General features: G+C 42.4%; 1 protein-coding gene across 1 annotated transcript in view; it reads left to right on the forward strand.

The window, feature by feature from the left end:
• ajap1 (adherens junctions associated protein 1) overlaps positions 1 to 20564 on the forward strand; it is a 185256-nt gene that overhangs the window by 111866 nt on the left and 52826 nt on the right. The window contains exon 3 of the mRNA XM_055659397.1: positions 2091 to 2178. Coding sequence (XP_055515372.1) covers positions 2091 to 2178 — 88 coding nt within the window. The remainder of the gene's footprint in view (positions 1 to 2090; positions 2179 to 20564) is intronic.

Consider the following 20564-nt stretch of genomic DNA (forward strand, 5'->3'; position numbering starts at 1 on the left):
TCTTCAGTTTGTTATCGTGGTTGATTCGCGAATTTTAAACTGCTTAATAAACTCAAGTAACTGCCAGCCGCCATCTGAACTGTGAAATCTCTGCCAGAAACCTGTAAACAACTTCAAGCACGGGCTTCACCAGTCTGATCACTCTCCCCGCAGCTCATATTTTCATTTTTTTAAATATATTTAAAAATCTTATATTCCACGTGAAGTTCAATTGTTAGACCTTGAAGCGTCAATTTATGACGATACATTTGTGAGCAGCTATAATTATCTATGTTTTCCTAATTAGAATACTTCACCACAGGGACCACATGAAGCAGTCTTAAAGGGTCATGGCAAATTAGCAGCTACGCATTACAGTCATATTCTAGACACAGAATCATTATGAGCAATGTCATGAGATCTGTTCATGTGTATGTGAACTTATCTACTTCTTTGAATAATGAATGAATTCTCTGCCACTTATTAAGTCAATTTTTTTTGACACCCTTTTAATTCCTGGCTTTGCATAACAATGTCTCTCTTTGCATATGCAGATAACTAGATATGGCTACTTATCCATGCGTAGGTTTTTTTTAAACCCTTTAACTAAATATTGATTTGGTATTGGTACTGGCTTGCTATTGACACATATGATACGGTGGAAAAGCTTCTGTTTGCGTACTATCCAGTCAAATCAAATCATACTATACATACGTGCAATCAAGCCAGACACATATACAAGAGTTAGTGCTAAGAGAAAAATAACAGAGTGCAGAATATAGTTTTACAGAATTGTAGCATTACGCTTGCGGAGAAAAAGTTCAGTATCTGCAATGGGGTTGGTGGGAAGATCAGGATTATCTCCTCGAAGACCATTCACTGTATGTTCATTTATATATTCACTTCAGTACCTTTTTCTGTACTTATTAACAAAACAACCTGACCATCGAAACCCACAGGTTTTGTCTATGATTATTTTTTTTTTAATCTCCATTTTATCCTTCTGTGTCCATAGCTCCAATGAGGTCTATTGCCTCTCTGGGCATAACCTGTACCTTTGTAATATACCCTGTAATCTCTGAGGGGTTGGCACTTGTCTTGTGTTTTAATGCGCTGAGACTTAATTATAAATTCCAATAGTGGAAATAGTTGTTCCAAATCAAAACCTTTCTTCCAGTGGGATCTTGGAAATCAATGTGTCCAAGATGATTGTTGCACCAGTGGCAACCATTATGCCAGTATGACCTCTTCACATTGCATCTCTCCAGCTGCCCACCTCACACCCAGTCTTACAATTAGATGATCTATGGTAACCCTAATACTCCACGATATCTCTGGAGTAATTTACCACATTTTCCAATGCCATTTTGACAGAGGGAACTATTTTATTCTTTCTTCTAACATTTTAGTTTAGTTTGTTTTAGTTTAGAGATACAGCGTGGTAACATGCCCTTCGGCCCATCGAGTCCGCACCGACCAGTGACATTACCCAACACACACCCGGGACAATTTTACATTTAAACCAAGCCAATAAACCTACAAACCTGTACGTCTTTGGAGTGTGGGAGGAAACTGAAGATCTCGAAAAAAAACCCACTCAGGTCACGGGGAGAAAGTACAAACTCCAACCAGACAAGCACCTGTAGTCAGGATAGAACTCGGGTCTCTGGTGCTGTAAAGCAGTAGCTCTACCACTACACCACCGTGTTTACATTCAGAAGGATGGGACTAGCAGAGGATCTTCTCCAATTTTTGAAACACAATAATTGCCAAATGCTCACACATTATTCCCATATACACATTTACCTTTCAATTTCAAATGTAGGTACAGTTTCATCCTCAGTATGCATTGATGATAAAGTCTACTGTGCTCAAATGAGCCGATGTGTAAAATGACATTTTCTGACCCGATTCCTCACTTTCTTACCTGGATCTTTGTTAATTCCCTCGCCAGTGAAATCACTATTACAATGCTTTTCATAATTGATGTCAGTATGTATTTGGCTTGAGTTGTAAAATGTTCAAGTCCTTGGAGAAAATGCATTGATGATATGAGGTGAGATACAGTACAGACATTAAACGCGGTATTTTTCTTTTCTTTTAATCTCTAGGTTTGGCTGTACATCAGATCATTACTATCACAGTCTCTCTCATCATGATCGTTGCTGCTTTGATAACAACGTTGGTTTTAAAAAACTGGTAAGTAAATTCTTTGCAAGCTAAGATAAAGCTATAAATACCGGTTACCTGTGATCGAAAAGAATAATGCTAGACATACAACTCCATTAGTCAGTTATCTCAAAGTGACACTGATGGGTTGACATCTTGGTGAATCCTTATTCAAAGTTATTGGTTGTCAATGAAAGGTGACGGTCCATATATTAATTTATTTCAGATATTGAATGACTGGGATTTCTATAATTTTTTTGTTTTTTCCACTATCTTTTTTTGATTATTTTGGTTCTCATCCTGGATTAAGAGTGTTAGTGGTTTTGGCTGAAGTTTTGAAGCACATTTCCAGTCAGATTTATCATGGCATTGTTAGACAACAGGGGTTCCCAACCTTTTTCGTCCCGTTTTCCCCTGGCAACTTTAATAGCACATAACAATGTTATTTCACTTATTTATGAACAACTAATGATGAAAAGATACCAGAACGGGTATACCGTTTTTTTTCATTGACTGACTGTCAATCAATGAGAAAAAATATGTACAGATCCAGAATCAACAAATTTACCCCCTGGGTAGGTGAAATTTACCCCCTGGGGATAAATTGACCCCAGGTTGGGAACCGTTGTTATACAACGTAAACTGTTTCAGACCATGTGCTTCAGTTTAAACCACAGAACAAATGTTTTGCTATGGAATCTATTGAGTAAAGGCAAAGTCTTTTACCCACAGTAGGGGAATCGAGAACCAGAGGACATCGGTTTAAGGGGAAGGGGGAAAGACTTAATAGGAACCAGAGCAGCAACGTTTTTGCACAAAGGGGGATGGGTATATGGGCTGAACTGCCAGAGGAGGAAGTTGAGGAAGGTACTAACACAACATTTAAAACATATTTGGATAGGTACATGGGTAGGACAGGTTTAGAGGGATACAAGGCACGTGGAACTAGTGTAGATGGGGCATGTTGATCGACATGGGCAAGTTGGGCCAAAGTGCCTGTTTTCTCTGTGACTAGTACAATAATATAAATTTTCACCATCCATTCCAGTTTCTCTAAGAGAGATTGCCATTTAGTGGGCATCCTGTGCTATAGTATATGCCACATTCATTGAAAGGGACTCCCATGTGTTTACAGCCTTCATTATCTTGTAGTATTACTGCCATCAGCAATCTTAGTTGTTGTTGTTCTAGTTTAGAATTGAATTCCAAACCTCAAAGTGACATGAAAGATCTGGGGATAATCTAAGGTAGACAAAAATGTTGGGGAAACTCAGCGGGTGAGGCAGCATCTATGGAGCAAAGGAATAGGCGACATTTCGGGTCGAGACCGTCGGGGATGATCTAAGGTACTTTCTTTTGGTTCTTTATCTTTCTGGGTCTTTTTGGGTGTCCACCGAATTAGAAATCTGTAAGAAGGAACTGCAGATGCTGGTTTACATTGAAGATAGACACAAAATGTGGGAGTAACTCAATGGGTCAGGCAGCATCTCTGGAGAAAAGGGATAGGTGACATATCAGATCAGATGAAGGGACTCGACCCGAAACGCCACCTATTCTTTTTCTCCAGAGATGCTGCCAGACCTGCTGAGTTACTCCAGCATTTTGTGTCTATCTTCGAATTAAAAATCTGATCTCTACTGCTATTTCCCTGAACTAACAATAAGGTCTCATCTGTCAGAAATGTCCATGTAGTTCTGCTGTATAAATAATCACCCGGAACTCAAATGGTGGAGAATTGGACATGTCACCTTCTGACATGCATGTCATTCTGTTAATTGATCATTTTTTTCCCCAAAAGCTTCTCATCTCCTTTTTATAATGAAGTCCCAAATGATGAAAATGTGAGTGAAGCTTTTGGGATTTTGAATGCAACTTATTTTACACACTGAAGGTTTATTGGTGAAATGGGCAGATTGTCTCAGGGTGACAGGGTGATGTTTGAGAAGCAAGGTAGGAAGTTAAAACTTGGAATCATTTTTTTTCCAATCCTAAAGAGTAATAAATGGATAAATGAGGTAAGACCAATCAATGTAAGTAGCGTGGCAGAATAGCATAGTAAGTGGAAACACTCCCTCACAGTGCCAGAGACTCGGTTTAATTCTGACAAGGCGTTCCGTCTATGTGAATTTTACATGTTCTCCCTATGGCCGCATGTTTGTACCAGGTGTTTCAGTTTCCGCCCACATCCCAAAGACAAGTTCACAAGTTATAGGAGTAGAATTAGGCCATTCGGCCCATCTACTCTGCCATTCAATCATGGCTGATCTCAGCCTCCTAATCCCATTTTCCTACCTTCTCCCCATAACCTTGGAGGCCCGTTCTAATCAACAATTTGTCTATCTCTGCTTTAAAGATATCCACCAACTTGGCTGCCACAGCCCTCTGTGGCAATGAGTTCCACAGATTAACTACCCCCTGACTAAAGAAGTTCCTCCTCACCTTTCTAAAATAGCGCCCTTTAATTCTGTATCTATGACCTCTGGTCCTAGAATCTCCCACCAATGAAAACATCTTTTCCACATCAACTCTATTGTGAATTGACTAAGGTAAATCGCCCTCAGTGGTAGAATCTGGAGGGAATTAATGGGAAGGTGGTGAGAATTAATGTAGAATTGTTCTTAATGATCGGTGCCGACTCAGTGGACCGAATGGCCTGTTTCCACGCTGTATCTCCCTATGACTCTAAGTAGGTTCAGGCAGAGAGTTTAGATGGATGAGCAATGGCAAAAGGGTGAAGGTTAAATTTAGACTCTCCAGACCTCTGAAACTCTTCACCATCCCACGCCGTTAGGACTGGAGCAGTGCGGAGAAACTCTTTGGCCGTGAAGTGTTGTGCGACCTGTTTTCCTGGCATAACAGCCAACAATGATACAGCAAGAGGGGGCAATGAAACTGACCCATACTGTTTTGTGGGATGATATTCATACGATAGCAGAAAGGAAGCCTTGTTTAGAGACGCATAAAACACACCGTCGGATGGGAAAGGCTAACCTCCATCAGTAGGTTCAGGTCAGTAAGAACTTTAGTTCACTAGTTCACTATTACCAAAAGGCAGAAGTGGAATTGGGTCATTATGGACACTAATTGAGAGGAGAAATGTCGCATCTAGTTTGTGGAAAAAAACCTAGAATCTACAATGAGAAGTGATGGAGGTTACTTCTCTTGAAGAAGTAGGTCATACAGAGAACAAGGCTTTATGATGCGTACCACCAATCTTTTCATCACTGATGATTGATGCTGCTGGCAAGTGTAATGATTTATATATTTTGCTGATTGCCATTTGCAGAGAGATCTGCCACAGCTGCAACCTCATTACCCGTTGCAGCACAGGCCTCCTATGGTCTTCCATTTTTGATCCTACTCTTGAGCAGCCACTTTGAAGAAAATCTCCTGTACGGTTCACTCTTTTGACTTTGGAATCCGCAGATCTGTGCCAGTTATTTTCGTTCCGCCGGCTCTTATTTCACCTTGGAAATTCCATTTCTGTGACGACTCGTGGCAGATTTGTGACATTTGCATGGAAACTCCGAGGCAGTTTAATTTTATCCTTCTCATTTGGAACTCCGTCCACTCTTCCATTTCCCCAAAGTTACGGAATAATGAGTGCACCGAAGATGGACACAAATCGCTGGAGTAACTCAGCGGGACAGGCAGCATCACTGGAGAGAAGGAATGGGTGACGTTTCGGGTCGAGACCCTTTTTGTCAGACTTACACTAGGGTCTGAGGAAGGGTCTTGACCCGGAACGTCCCCCAATCCTTCTCTCCAGAGATGCTGCCTGTCCTGCTGAGTTACTCCAGCTTTTTGCATCTATCTTAAGTTTAAACCAGCATCTACAGTTCCTTCCCACACATACTATAATGAGTGAGCCTAATCTCCAAGATTCCCTAAAACATTGATTAATAAATGGCACTACTTTAGTAACTTCCCCCATGATGTAGACTGGACTTCTTGGAAATATTTAGTTTAGTTTAGTTTAGAGATCCAGCATGGAAACAGGCCCTTTGACCCACCGAATCCATACCAACCTTTCTGTGGAAGGGTCTCGACCCAAAGCGTGACCTATTCCTTGTCCTTGGAGATGTTGTCTGACCCGTTGAGTTACTCCAACTTTTTGTGTCTATCACCAGTACACTTGTTCTACCCTGCATACTAGGGACAGTTTTACAGAAGCCAATTAACCTACAAACCTGCACGTATTTTGAATGTAGGAGGAAACCAGCGCACCTGGAGAAAACCCACGCAGTCACAGTAGAATGTGCAATCTTCATACAGACAGCAACCGAGGTCGGGATCAAACTCGGCTATCTGGCACTACAAGTGCATTAATCTACCTGCAAAAGTTACAAAAGCTGATTGGACTTGGTTGTTTGTGGGCAAAATTACACCTGGGAAGTGGGATGCTTTCAGAAGTGTGATGGTGAGAATTTAAAGCATGCATGTTCCAGTTAAAGTGAAGGGCAAGGCAGGTGGGAGTAAGGAAGCCTGATGACGAGAGAAATTGAGGCTCTGGTCGGGAAAACGAAAGAGACATGGCCAAGTATAGGCATCAAGGATCAAGTGTATCCCTGGAGGAGTTTAGTGGACTGAGAAGCTTACTTAAGAAAGGCACAAGGAGGTAAAAAAAAGGGGCAAGAGGTAGACCTGGTAGATAACATTAAGGAGAACCCAAACATATTTTATAATTAGGTTAGGGAAAGAGAAAGTAACTAGAGAGAAAATAGGGCTTTTCAGAAACCAAAGTGGTCATCTAAGTGAGGAACCGTCGGAGATGAGCAAGGTCTTCAATGAGGACATCTCTGTTCTTACTGTGGAGCAAGACATGAAGACTTAAAAACTTGGCACAGTTAATGGAGATGTGTTGACCACAGTCCGTATTATGGTTGAGGAGGTGCTGGATGTCCTATGGCGTATGAAGGGAAATAAATCTCCCAGGTCTGATCAGTTATATCTGAGGACACTGTGGGAAGTTAGAGAATAAATTGCAGGAAGCCTGACAGAGATAAATGGATGATTGTCAGACATGGGTGAGGTGCCAGATGACTGGAGAGTGGCTAATGTTGGGACTTTATTTAGAAAGGCTGCAAGAAAAGTTCTGGAAACTATAGACCAGTGAACTTAACATCTGTGATAGTATTCCAAGGGACAAGATTTCTATTCATCTGGCTAGACAAAGGCTAATTGGGAATGGGCAATACAGTTTTGTACATGGAAGATTGTATCTCCCACAACTGATTGAGTTTTTTGAAAAACATTGATGCGGGAAAGGTCATAGTCGTTGACTATTTGGGCTTCAGCAAGACTTTTGATACGGTTCGGCATGGTATGTTGATCTGGAAGGTACACTGCTGAGATCCAGGAGAGCTAGTTGCCTGGATATAACATTGGCTTCAGCGAAGGTTATTTTTCACACAGGAGACTAAAGGTGTGACTCGAGGATTGGTGTTGGGCTCATTGCTGTTTGTGGTTTATATCAACAACTTAGATGAGAGCGGGAAATGCATGATTAAGAAGTCTGTAGTTGACATTAAAGTCTATAGGGAGAGATTAGGGCAGCTCAGACATAATTCCTTGGAATACAGGAGGTTAAGGGATAATCTTTGAGAGTTGTATAAAATCATGAGCAGAATGATATGGCGAATGCACAGTCTTTTATTCACAGTAGGGGAATCAAAAACCAGTGGATATAGATTTAAGTTGAAAGGGGAAAGTACCTGAGGGACCACTTTTTCACACAGAGAGTGGTGGGTATATGGGATGAGTTGCCAGAGGAGGTAGTTGAAGCAGGTACAATGACAACACACAGACACTTGGACAGGTACATGGATTGGAAACGTTTAGGTTGTGGGCAAATAAGATGGGCATCTTGGTTAGCATGGCCATGTTGGATCGAAGGGCCTGTTTCCACTGTATGTATCACTGGATCGGCGGATGCTGGTTTACAAAAAAAAACACACAATGCTGGGGTCAGGCAACAGGAGGAAGTGGATGGATTAGGATCCTTCTTCAGACTGATTTTGACAAGGGGGAGGAAGCTGGAAAAGAGGTTGGGGCAGAACAAAATCTGGAATGTGATGGGTGGATACAGATGGGGGTGGGGGGGGGGGTTCATTGGCAGATGGGTGGGAAAAGGCTTGAGGTGAAAAGGAGACAATAGGCTATGAGATAAGGGGAGACAAGAAGTGATATCTGAAGCCATATGGAGGGATATAGGTGGAAGGGGACAAGGGGGAAAGGGAAATAAAACTGATATTTGAGGATATGATCATAGTAAGATACTGCACTACATGAATACATTGTCAATCCAGAGAGTTCAAATCGCACTACGGTAGCTGGAGAAGTTACATTCAAGTTATTAAATAAATCCAAAAGTTTTTTTAAAAAGTTATCAGAAGTCGGAATCATGAAATTAACAGATTTATCTGGATCATTAATGTCCTTCAGGGAAAGAAATCTACCACTCACACACTGTGGTCGTGAGTGACTCCAGATTTCCTATCAGTTTTTAGGTTCAAAGACTATAAATGTTACATTCCAAGAAAGAGTAAGGAGAAAGAAAATACACCTCTGATGCCAGTTTCATCCCCAGATCATATGGAATTTCCATGATCCACTTTGTTGGTTTGGCAAATATACAACATAGATCATTGCAGCTCAGGAACAGGCCCTTCAGCCCACAATGGTTGTGCCGAACATGTTGCCTAGTTACACTGATCCCATCTGCATGACATGATCCATGTCTCTCTATTCCCTGCACTTCCAGGTGCCTTTCTAAAAGCCTCTGAAACGCCAATATTGTATCTGCCTCCACCACCACTCCTGGCAATGCGCTCCAGGCCCCCACTCCCTCTGTGTAAAAAAACTTGCCCCGCACATCTCCATTAGACTTTCCCCCTCTCACTTTATAGCTATGCCCTCTAGTGTTGGACATTTCCACCATGGGGAAAAAGGTTCTGACTGTCTACCCTATCTATGCCTCTCATAATTGGAAATACTCAATCTCTGACATTCCAGTGAAAACAATCCAAGTCTTTCCAACCTCTCCCTGTAGCTGAAACCCTCTAATCCCGGCAACATTCTGGTAAACCTCCTCTGCACCCTCACCAAAGCTTCCACATCTTTCCTGTAATGAGGTGACCAGAACTACATGCAATACTCCAAATGCGGCCTAACCAAAGTCCTACAGAGCTGCATCATGACTTCCTGACTCTTATATTCAATGCCCCTAGCAATGAAGGAAAGAAACATAATCTTCAAGAATCCCTGGATGAGAAAAAACTTTTTCACCCAGAAAGTTGTGAATTTATGGAACTCCCTGCCACAGAGGGCAGTGGAGGCCAAGTCATTGGATGGATTTAAGAGAGAGTTAGATAGAGCTCTAGGGGCTAGTGGAGTTAAGGGACATGGGGGAAAGACAGGCATGGGTTATTGATAGGGGACGATCAGCCATGATCACAATGAATGGCAGTGCTGGCTCGAAGGGCTGAATGGCCTCCTCCTACACTTATTTTCTATGTTTCTATGTAATAGGGAGAAAAAATACAGTAACATGTTAAATCTACATTCATCTCAGTCTTCTCTTCTTCTTAGAATCATATCAGTTAAAAGCAAATAAAGATACAATTCTTCATACCCTGATTTTGAAAATGAGTCAGTTCAATCACTTTCATTCCCCTGTTTATTAATGGATGGATCTTAAAGTAGGTTGCTGGAGGTGATAGTTCGGTGGAATTTATTCTCTAGTTAGGTGTTACCTTGTCCTCAGCCAACAATGAATCATTCTACATTTTCTTATCCGCATCTGCTTTGATCTGTCGTTTTCACACCTTACCCTATCATATCTCTAGACACCCTCTCCCCTGACTCTCAGTCTGAAGAAGGGTTTTGACCCGAAACGCCACCCATTCCTTCCCTCCAGAGATGCTGCCTGTCCTGCTAAGTTACTCCAGTATTTTGTGTCTATCTACGAGGTAATGCTAGTTTTGTGCCCCCAACTCACCTGATGCCCTTTTGACAGCTCATATTGTCAAAGGACAAAGTTGTAAAGATGGGTCTCGACCTGAAACATCACCTACTTCTTTCCTCGAGTGAAGCTGCCTGACCCGCTGAGTTACTTCAGCTTTTTGTGTGTCTTCACCTCCAGCCTTTCAGAATGATTGGAAAACAACTGAACTAGATTAAAATGAATTTAGAAAAATAAATAACCTTTCAAAAATAATAAAGTATTTATATGATTGTAAGTTTGCATTGAGAATTAAAGTGAATTAATTGATATTTAATTAATAATTCATAATTATTTTAGATTCATTAAATAAATTTAACAATTATTTAATATTCATTAAGTAAATGTATAAATATAAAATAAACTTCCTGTCACATATCTTTTGTGCCCTAGTGGTGGCCCCCATTGAAGTGAATGGGGCTGTGTTAGCTACACAAGTCATGCCTGATCTAAAGTTGCAAAACCAAATATAGAACCCATCAGCCAAGGTTGACCCAAGGAGATAGACACAAAAAGCTGGAGTAACTCAGCGGGGTCATACAGCATGTCTGGAGAAAAGGAATGCATGACGTTTCGGGTCGAGAGCCTTCTTCCGACTCGACCTGAAACATCACCCATTCCTTTTCTTCAGAGATGCTGCCCGACCCGCTGAGTTACTCCAGCCTTTTTGTGTCTATCTTCGGTTTCAACCAGCATCTGAAGAAGAATAGATCAGTGGCGCCTGAACCTTGTCTTTTCTGGTTCTGTATGGCCGCACCACATTACCAGCATGGGAGTTAATCATCTTACCAATGGTGCTCTTCTGAATCACAAGTAGAAAGTATATGAGCAATTGTGGCCTTTGAAGATTTTCCCATTACAATTCCAGGCTGAATGAATGCTCATCACTGTGATCTGCGTGCCTGCATCTGAGGGCCCAATTCAGCCCGCGCTTTCTATTACTCCGGGAGAAAATGTTATTGATTTTAAATTGAATCACTTGTTGCCGAAGAGAAACCTGGTAAATAGAAGCCGATGTTTGAGGCAGTGTACACATCATCAGCCACAGCAGAAGTGATTAAAGCAACTTTGAAGGAATTACTCTGCTCTTACCCTCTGGGGAGATTGAGAAAGGCAAAACATAAAGGAAAAGAAATAGCAGCTTTGCTCTGCTTGCCTCTGCCACTGTAGCTTCTGTGTTATAGGAGGCTATAAAATCCATAATCTGCCAAGAAGTCATTTATATCCTCAGCCCTGCTCATTGCTCAGAGTAGGCTGAATTCATTTTACCATCTCTGCCCACTGCCCACAGGGGTGGCACGGTGGTATAGCGGTAGGGCTACTGCCTTACGGCGCCAGAGGCCCGGGTTCAATCCTGACTACGGGTGCTGTCTGTACGGAGTTTGTACATTCTCCCTGTGACCTGCGTGGGTTTTCTCCGAGATCTTCGGTTTCCTCCCGCACTCCAAAGACGTATAGGTTTGTAGGCTTGGTGTAAATGTACACTTGTCCATAGTGTGTGTTGGGTAGTATTAATGTCTGGGGATTGCTGGTCGGTGCAGACTCGGTGGGCCGAAGGGCCTCTTTCCGCGCTCTCTCTCTAAACTAAACTAAACCTACTGGAGTCCTCTAACGTGCCTGCATGCACTAACCCCTAAAAAAATCCCTTATAAATTGCTCTCGTAGAAAACTGTTCAATTGGGATCTATTTTTATACTTTTTACAGTGCCAAGAATATCGTCCACACCAGAATTCCTAAGTGTAGCACTCCATATCTGGGAATTAACTTGCACAATACAAGGTGAATTCTAAATACAAGGATGCTCCCTGAACAGATCTCTCTATGACCCCGTTAATAGTATGTAAAGGAATATTGTCATTTTTAAGTGGGTGGTTAACAAATTAACAGCTTACTCACTGGGGAAGAAGAATAGAAAATGGAAATTTATGAAATGGTGAGAAATTATTAAATATTGAAAAGGATTTTGGATATCCTTATATATTAAGTACAATTAAGTACAAATGTTGCCTACTTCCTTAGCTCCATAGATTCTGCTGCACCCGCTGAGCTTCGCCAGCATTTTTTATCTACCTTCGATTTTCCAGCATCTGCAGTTCCTTCGTAAACATGATATGTGTGGCATTTATTTTAAGGGAATGGAGAGGAAGAATATTGATTTTCCATGACGTGGAAGAGTTTGATTAAACTTTACCTGCATTCTAAGTGCAGGTGTGGTCTCCTAACTGAGGGTATGATATATTGCTCTTAGTTGTGGAACAGCCAGCATGGGCATCATGGACCAAAGAGCTGTTTTCTGCACTGTTCTGCTCTGTGTACATTGTTACAAAGATTCCCTTGAGGCCTGGATAGAGTGGATGTGGAGAGGATGTTTCCACCAGTGGGAGAGTCTAGGAACAGAGGCCATAGCCCCAGAATAAAAGGACGTACCCCCTTTAGAAAGGAGATGAGGAGGAATTTCTTTAGTCATAAGGTGGTAATCTGTGGAATTCATTGCCACAGACGGTAGTGGAAGCCGAGTCAATGAATTGATAGATTCTTGATTAGCCCGGTTGTGAGGAGTTGTGGGGAGAAAGCAGGAGAATGGGGTTAAGAGGGAGCGATAGATCAGCCATAATTGAATGGCGGAGTAGACTTCATGGGCCGAATGCGTAATTCTGCTCCGAGAACCTATGAACTTGATTGATTATTGGCCCGGGAAAACAGTCTTATCAAGAGAAATTAATAACGAGAAGTGGAACACTGGAATTTAGAGGAGTGAGAAGTTTTCATTGAAAAATATTTTAAGAGAGCTTTGAAAGGAAATATTTGGAACGTTTGTCTTGGTTGGTCAGTGTCGAACTCCCACGGGACCTGGTCACAGTAGAAGGGGTGAGGACAGTAGAAGGGGTGAGGACAGTAGATGGGGTGAGGACAGTAGAAGGGGTGAAGACAGTAGGAGTGAGGTAAAGCGTTTCCTCACAGATAGTTTCACGTTATTTGAAGTTCCTCCTCCAGAGGGCTGCGAATGCTCAGACATTTGAGAATTTTCTAAACTGTGATTGAGAGATTTTTGAACTTTAAGGGAATAGAGTGTGTGAAAGTGAACTTAAGGTTAGTCATGATTGAACTGAGTGGTGGAAAAATGACTAAGGGGCTACTGAACATGCATCTGCTCCTGTTTCTTCTGTTTTAATGCACAGTATCTCCTGGCATCAGACATTGGGAGCCCTCTTTTACATGGACAGGGTCTTTTTGCCCATTATATTATTACCCTATTGCTGGTTTGTGTAACTGGTTCTAGTAACCCCTGCATTCCCTCTCTCCACCCTTCCCTTAAACTTAGTCATCCTGCCAGTTCCACTGTTTGCATCCATATATCATTTCGTTATCACCTCTTCCACAGCCAACAATAGACCATTGTGGGCTCCACCTTTCCTTGGTCAACGGTGCTGGCTCTGATTTGTTCTGAACCTTTTCTTACCTCTAATACCTCCCCCCCCCCCCAACTCTCAGTTTTCTGAAAGGTCTCGACCTGGAACATCACCTACCTTTAGTCCTTTTCTCCAGAGATGCTGCCTGACCCGCTGAGTTACTCCAGCATTTTGCGACTATCTTCAGTAGAAACCAGCACCTGCAGTTCCTTCCTACATGCAAATATTCATTTCTGCCTGGCTTATCAATTATTAAGTTTTTCAAATGTGCATCTCCTTTGGCAAAGAGTTAAGATGTCAGCATTCATTTTAGAATTAAGTACGAAAACAATACCGTGTAGATCAATGAATTTAACTAAACAGATTAATTGAATGAATTAACATTCTTTCCTGCAAGCCATTTTAGTTTCAGTGTTTTACAGAGCAACAGCTTGAAGTTGTAAGCGTTTTAAATCCTTTAAAAACAAAATGCAATTAACTAATTGATGGGGGACGGCCATTATGCATCATTGCAAGGACAGAACCAGGCAAACCCCAGCTGGTGAAGTACCACCACAGGCTACACGTATGTTAAGCAGTTAATGCCACTGCACCACACATGGATATGACCTGAAGAAAGGTTTCAACCTGAAATGTCACCAATTATTTTTCTCCAGAGATTGCATTGAATTGAATTGAATGTTTATTGTCACATATGACAAGTCATAGAGAAATTCTTTGCTTGCTTACCCAAGGTATGCAAATAGTCGCCACATAAAGGACGCTGATAATGTTACAAAGTATCCGCGCCAGGTCCCCATTTGTTCTCCACTCCCCCCCACCCCCCCCCATGACGGGTGCTCCATTGTTCATTGTTCTTGCCCCTCCCTCATGGTGATCTCCCCATGCAGGGACCTTCTTTGTTCCTTCGCCAGATCAGAGATGCTGCCTGACCCACTGAGTTATTCCAGCATTTTCCAATCTTCATAAGTTATAGGAGCAGAATTTGACCATTTGGCCCATTAATTCTACTCCGCCGTTGAATCATAGCAGATCTATCTTTTCCTCTCAACCCCATTCTCCAGTCTTCGTCCCGCTACCCCTGACACCCAGTGGTGGACTGGATCTAAAAATATTGGTTGGCAGGAGACAAAGGGGGCCCAACCACAACTACAATGCTATCATTTAACAGGGGCCCACTTGCCATCACTTGCTATCACTTCATCAGGGACCCACTTGCCATCGGGCAAGCTGACACCCTGGCCAGTCCGCCACTGCTGACACCCTTACTAGTCAAGCAACAGGATTTTGTATCTGCCTTTGGATATGATCATAGTTCGGCACTCCTGATATTTTCAGTTCATGATCGGTGACGGTGAACAACTGACGGAAGGACGATGCTTTATGAGCAAAGCCCTGTGTATGAATTAAAACGCCTGGCCAAAGTTAAAGCATTTGCCACCATCTACAAACGATGAGCAGTTCTCTTAATCCTCCTGATGTTCGCACCACCAAAGAGAGTCTTCAGCCGATTTGATAACTTCACAAGCTGTTAAGACACAGCACACACAGTGGGTGAGATTACAAAACCATAAAACATTCCGGACACAGCAGTAAATGGGTGTTCCGAGACCACCAACACTCCCAATAGCTTCAGGGCAGCCACTGCACTGGCATCTACCAGATGCTGGTTTAAACCGAAGACAGACTCAAAAAAGTTGGAGTAACTCAGCGGGTCAGGGAGCATCTACGGAGAAAAGAAATAGGTGACGTTTCAGGACGAGAACCTTCTTCAGACTGAGAGTCAGAGGAAAGGGAAATTAGTGATATGGGATAAATGAGTGTTAGATAGGCAAAAAGCAACGATAATCAAAGAAAATGTGGAGCCCACAATGGTCCATTGTTGGCTGTGTGATCGGTGATAACGACTGATATAGACAATGAAACTCAACAGGGCAACAGTGAAACTAGTACGACGACTAGGGTGGGGTGGGGGGGACGGAGAGAGATTGGATGCAATGATTACTTGAAGTTAGAGAAATCAATATTCATATTGCTGGGTTGGCAAGCTGCCCAAGCAAAATATGAGGTGCTGTTCCTCCAATTTATGTTATGGAAAACTGCACAGACACGTAAAGCTAATGGACTCCACTTCAGAAAATTACCACTGACCATTAATTTACTATCAGTCAGGAGGAAAGTGATGCAAAGTATTTCCTGACTCTGTTAAACTCATTTATTTACCAATATAAGCATCAAAGCTTATTTCAGATTCTGGCAAGACCATGCACTTCCAGACTCTCTGATATAGTTGACTGTCCTTCAGAGCAAGGCAGCATTTGAGTGAAGTGTTTAGGAAGAATCTGCAGATGCTGGTTTACACTGAAGATAGAGACAAAATGCTGGGGTAACTCATCGAGACAGGCAGCATCTTTGGTCGTTTCAGGTCCCCACTCAAAACGTCACCCATTCCTTCTCTCCAGAGATGCTGCCTGTCTCGATGAGTTACCCCAGCATTTGAATGAATGTGGCACCAATGAGCTTTGGTAAAGTGAGGTCAGGAAAAATGTAGCACGAACTGGAATTATACATTGCACTAAGAAAAAGTGAGTGATGGTTTGAGGGTGGCACGGTGGCGCAGCAGTAGAGTTGCTGGTCTGACAGCACCAGAGGTTCGATCCTGACCATGGGGTGCTGTCCATGCGGAGTTTTACATTCTCCCTGTGACCTGCGTGGGTTTTTCTCCAGGACCTCCAGTTTCCTCCCACACTCCATACAGGTTGTTCGGCTAATTGGCTTGGTAAAAAAAAATTGTAAATTGTCCCTAGTGGGTAGGAAGGAACTGCAGATGCAGGTTTAAACCAAAGATGGAGTAACATGGTGGGTCAGACAGCATCTCTGGAGAAACAAAATAGGTGACATTTCAGGTCATCACCCTTCTTGTCCCTAGTGTGTGTCGGATAGTGTTAGTGTATGGGGTCATCACTGGTCAGCGCGGATTAGATGGGCCGAAGGGCCTGTTACCGCACTCTATCCCTAAACCAAACTAAACTAAACTCCAGCAGTCGTTCAGATAGCAGAGTTCAGAGTTCAGACTTGCTTAAACCGGTCTCTGGCGCTGTGAGGATGCAACTCTACCGCTGCGCCACCATGCCACACAAGGCTTTTAAACACAGTGCTCAATAGAAAATATAATAAACACACATTAAAAAAAGTTCAATAAATAAAATAACAATATAGTGCAAAAAACAAAACAAGGCTCGACCCTAGTGCAACCAAGGCAGTCCACACTTCAGAGTTTAGGTTGGATAAGATTAAAAATACCACTTCAACCACATTTTATTTTATTTTCCAAAACGCTTCTGGTTTAATAAAATAGAGGAGACAAAATGGCTCTTCACTAATGGTGTACAGGTGGGTTTTTTTCCGTTTGTGGCATGTTGCCACGAACTAGCTGAGTTTTCAAAATCAAATCTCGAGCTCAAGATTCAAGAGATTCAAGATTTATTGTCATGTGTCCCAGATAGGACAATGCAATTCTTGCTTTGCTTCAGCACAACAGAATATTGTAGGCATAAATAAATACAGAACCGATCAGTGTGTCCATATACCATTGAATATATATATACACACACATAAATAACCAGATAGAGTGCAATAGGCAATAAAAGTTCAGATTTTTGTTTGAGTTGAGTTTAATAGTCTGATGGCCGTGGGGAAGTAGCTCATCTTAAAAGCTCACACTACAAACCGCAAAATATTTTCAGCTGCAGTTCATCCAAAATTGATATGAAAAACCACTAGAGGCCACTTGGTTATTGTTGTTCCGGTTGTACTCGTTCATTAATACATTCAAATGTAAGCAACTTCAGACGGCTTTGCTGGCTGCTTCTGCCGAGTGCAGGGCTGTTTGGTACAAGGCTCCAGATCACAGCAGTGAGATTCCCACTGATACATAGTGCAACGTGTAGTGCTCTCTGCGTGCCTCACCTATAATGCAATACATTATAAAGCAAAAAAGGTTGATACACATGAGAAACGAGAAGCTGGAATTAGCTGTCGAGAGCTTCTTCAAGGGCTTTTTACAGATTGTATCTGCGATTTTCTAAACTCATTGGACAGCCTTAGTCACAGGAAATAAACCTGAGGTGTTGACAGCAGTACATTTTGCTCACAGCCTGTATTACCTTTCAGTCATCACCTCTCTGCTATCGTCCTTCCAAATAGAAACTTACCGAAAAGTGAAAGGCTTGGATAGAGTGGATGTGGAGAAGCTATTTCCACTAGAGGGAGAGTCTAGGAGTAGAGGTCATAGCCTCAGAATTAAAGGACGTTCCTTTGGAGAGAGATGAGGAGGAATTTCTTTAGCCAGAGTGTGGAGAATCTGATGTATTCTTTGCCACAGAAGGCTGTTGGGGCCCGTCAGTGGATCTGTTTAAGGCAGAGATAGATAGATTCTTGATTATTACGAGTGTCAGGGGTTATGGGGAGAAGGCTGGAGAATGGGATTAGGAGGGAGAGATAGATCAGCCATGATTGAATGGCGGCATAGACTTGATGGGCCGAATGGCATAATTCTGCTCCTATTACTTATGACCTTATGGCCAAATAAATATACAGAAGGCTATAAGTTGTTCACTGTGGTTCAGTCTATAATGAAAGGCCTAGATAGAGTGGACATGGAGAGGATGTTTCCCTAGTGGGAGATTCTTGGAGCAGAGGGCATAGCCTCAGAATAAAAGGAAATGGCGGTGCAGGCTCGAAGGGCCGAATGGCCTACTCCTGCACCTAATTTCTATGTTTCTATGTTTCTAAATACCTTTAAAATGGAAATGAGGTGAGATTTATGTAGCCAGAGGGTGGTGCATCTGTGGAAGTGATTGCCGCAGACGGCTGTAGAGACCAAGTCATTGGGTACGTTTAAAGCTGAAATTAATAGGTTTGTGATTATTAAGGGAATCAAAGATTACGGGGAGAAGGCAAGAGAATGGGGTTGAGATGGGAAAAATAGATCAACCATGATTGAATGATGGAGTTAACTCGATAGGCTAAATGGCCTAATTCTGCTCCTTTGTCTTATGGTCATATGGTGCCGATGAATGGAGAGGTAAGCAAGTCATTGCATACACAGTGGGATGAATATTGATTTTTCTAACTTCAAGTCATCCTAGCATTCCCTCTCTCTCCATCCATCGCACCAGCTTCTCGTTCTCAATGGCGTTGTGTTTATCATGTTTACATTTTTGTATATCTTTCATTCATTTGTTCTATATCTCTCCACATCACCATCTATATCTTGTTTCCCTTTCCCTGACTATCCCTGACTCCCCTGGCTCTCTAGTCTCTATATCTCTTGTTTCCCTTTCCCCTGACTCGTACCTTACCCTTTCATATCTCTAGACACCCTCTCCTCTGACTCTCAGTCTGAAGAAGGGTTTCGACCCGAAACGTCACCCATTCCTTCTCCCCAAAGATGCTTCCTGTCCTGCAGAGTTACTCCAGCATTTTGTGTCTATCTTCGGTTTGAACCAACATCTGCAGTTCCTTCCTATACGTCATTGCATTTATTGTCATCCCTATCATTATCATATATACTATGCACTGTAAAAGCTTCCTGTGAATAAAGAGTTTCATTGCACCCTGATGTGTATGACAATAATCTGAATCTGAATCTAAATCAGAATCTGGTCTTAATTCAGTGGAGAAATAGCATGAAGGCAGTGCAATGCGGTCAGGAGGCAGAATAGGAACTGCACAAAGACTAAATGGTTTGTATGTATCCCGTCCTGAATCAGTTTTGATTCCTGACCTGAAACGTCACCACCCATCCATGTTCTCTCGTGATGCTGTCTGACCCGTCAAGTTACTCCAGCACTTTGTGTCTTTTTAAAAAAAAATCATTCAGTCTCATTATGATTCCCTGCTTCTATTGTAAAAGAGTTTAATATTCCGGAAAGTGGAATTTTAATATCCTGATGCTGTTGATCAGCGTGGGGGAAGATTGTGTCGAAATTGTTCTCAGTTCACTGAATGGGTAAAGTACGCTCATTGTTCTTGTTCCTGTTCAATAATCTGTGAATCCTGTTTAGTTTAGAGATGCAGCGTGGAATCAGGCCCACCGAGTCCGCACTGACCAGCGATCTCCACACCACTAACACTATCCTACACGAGGGATCATTTTTACATTTGTACCAAGCCAATAAACTTACAAACATGTACGTCTTTGGAGTGTGGGAGGAAAGTGAAGTTTTCGGCGAAAACCCACGTGGTCACTGGCAGAGCGGACAAAATAGGTTTACAAAATAGTCACGAGGTGCTGGAGCAACTCAGCGGGTCAGGTAACATATCTGGAGAACTTGGATAGGTGACGCCTTGGGTTGGGACCCTCCTGGATAGAAGCGGGCAATGTGGGGCCAGGGATAATAAGGTCAAATGCTGTGGAAGTGAGATTGCCAGAGGCGATGAGATCAGAAACAGTTCATAAGTTCATAAGTTCTTGGAGCAGAATAAGACCATTTAGCCCATCAAGTTTACTCTGCCATTCAATCATGGCTGACCAATCTTTCCCTCTCAACCCCATTGCCATGTGGAGAGGGTTTGATACAAGTGTGCTGCTGCTTCCTAGACGGTTTTGAGCTGCTTGAGTGTCATTTTGAGATGCACCTTTTCAAACAAGTGGAGATGATTTCATCAAGTTCCTACTTCAAAGCCATTCTTTATTCTTTACAAATGCAGCAGCAGTTTCCAATCAGCAACTGGCAGTAATTTCGTTAGCGAACAATCAAATATTTTTGATGAATTGCCGAGGAAATAAATATTTCACCGGAATGCGGCACGGTGGCGCAGCGGTAGAGTTGCTGCCTTACCACAGGGCTCCAGTGCAATAATATACTTAACGCTTGCAGGAATTCCTGTTCAATGCCGCAGTGTGAAGACCATGAGCGGCACGGTGCTGCAGCGTTAGAGCGGCAGCCTTACCCGAGACCCGGGTTCGATCCTGATTACGGGTGCTGTCTGTGCAGAA

Source organism: Leucoraja erinacea, chromosome 30 (genome assembly GCF_028641065.1).
Source record: "Leucoraja erinacea ecotype New England chromosome 30, Leri_hhj_1, whole genome shotgun sequence".
Taxonomy (NCBI): domain Eukaryota; kingdom Metazoa; phylum Chordata; class Chondrichthyes; order Rajiformes; family Rajidae; genus Leucoraja; species Leucoraja erinaceus.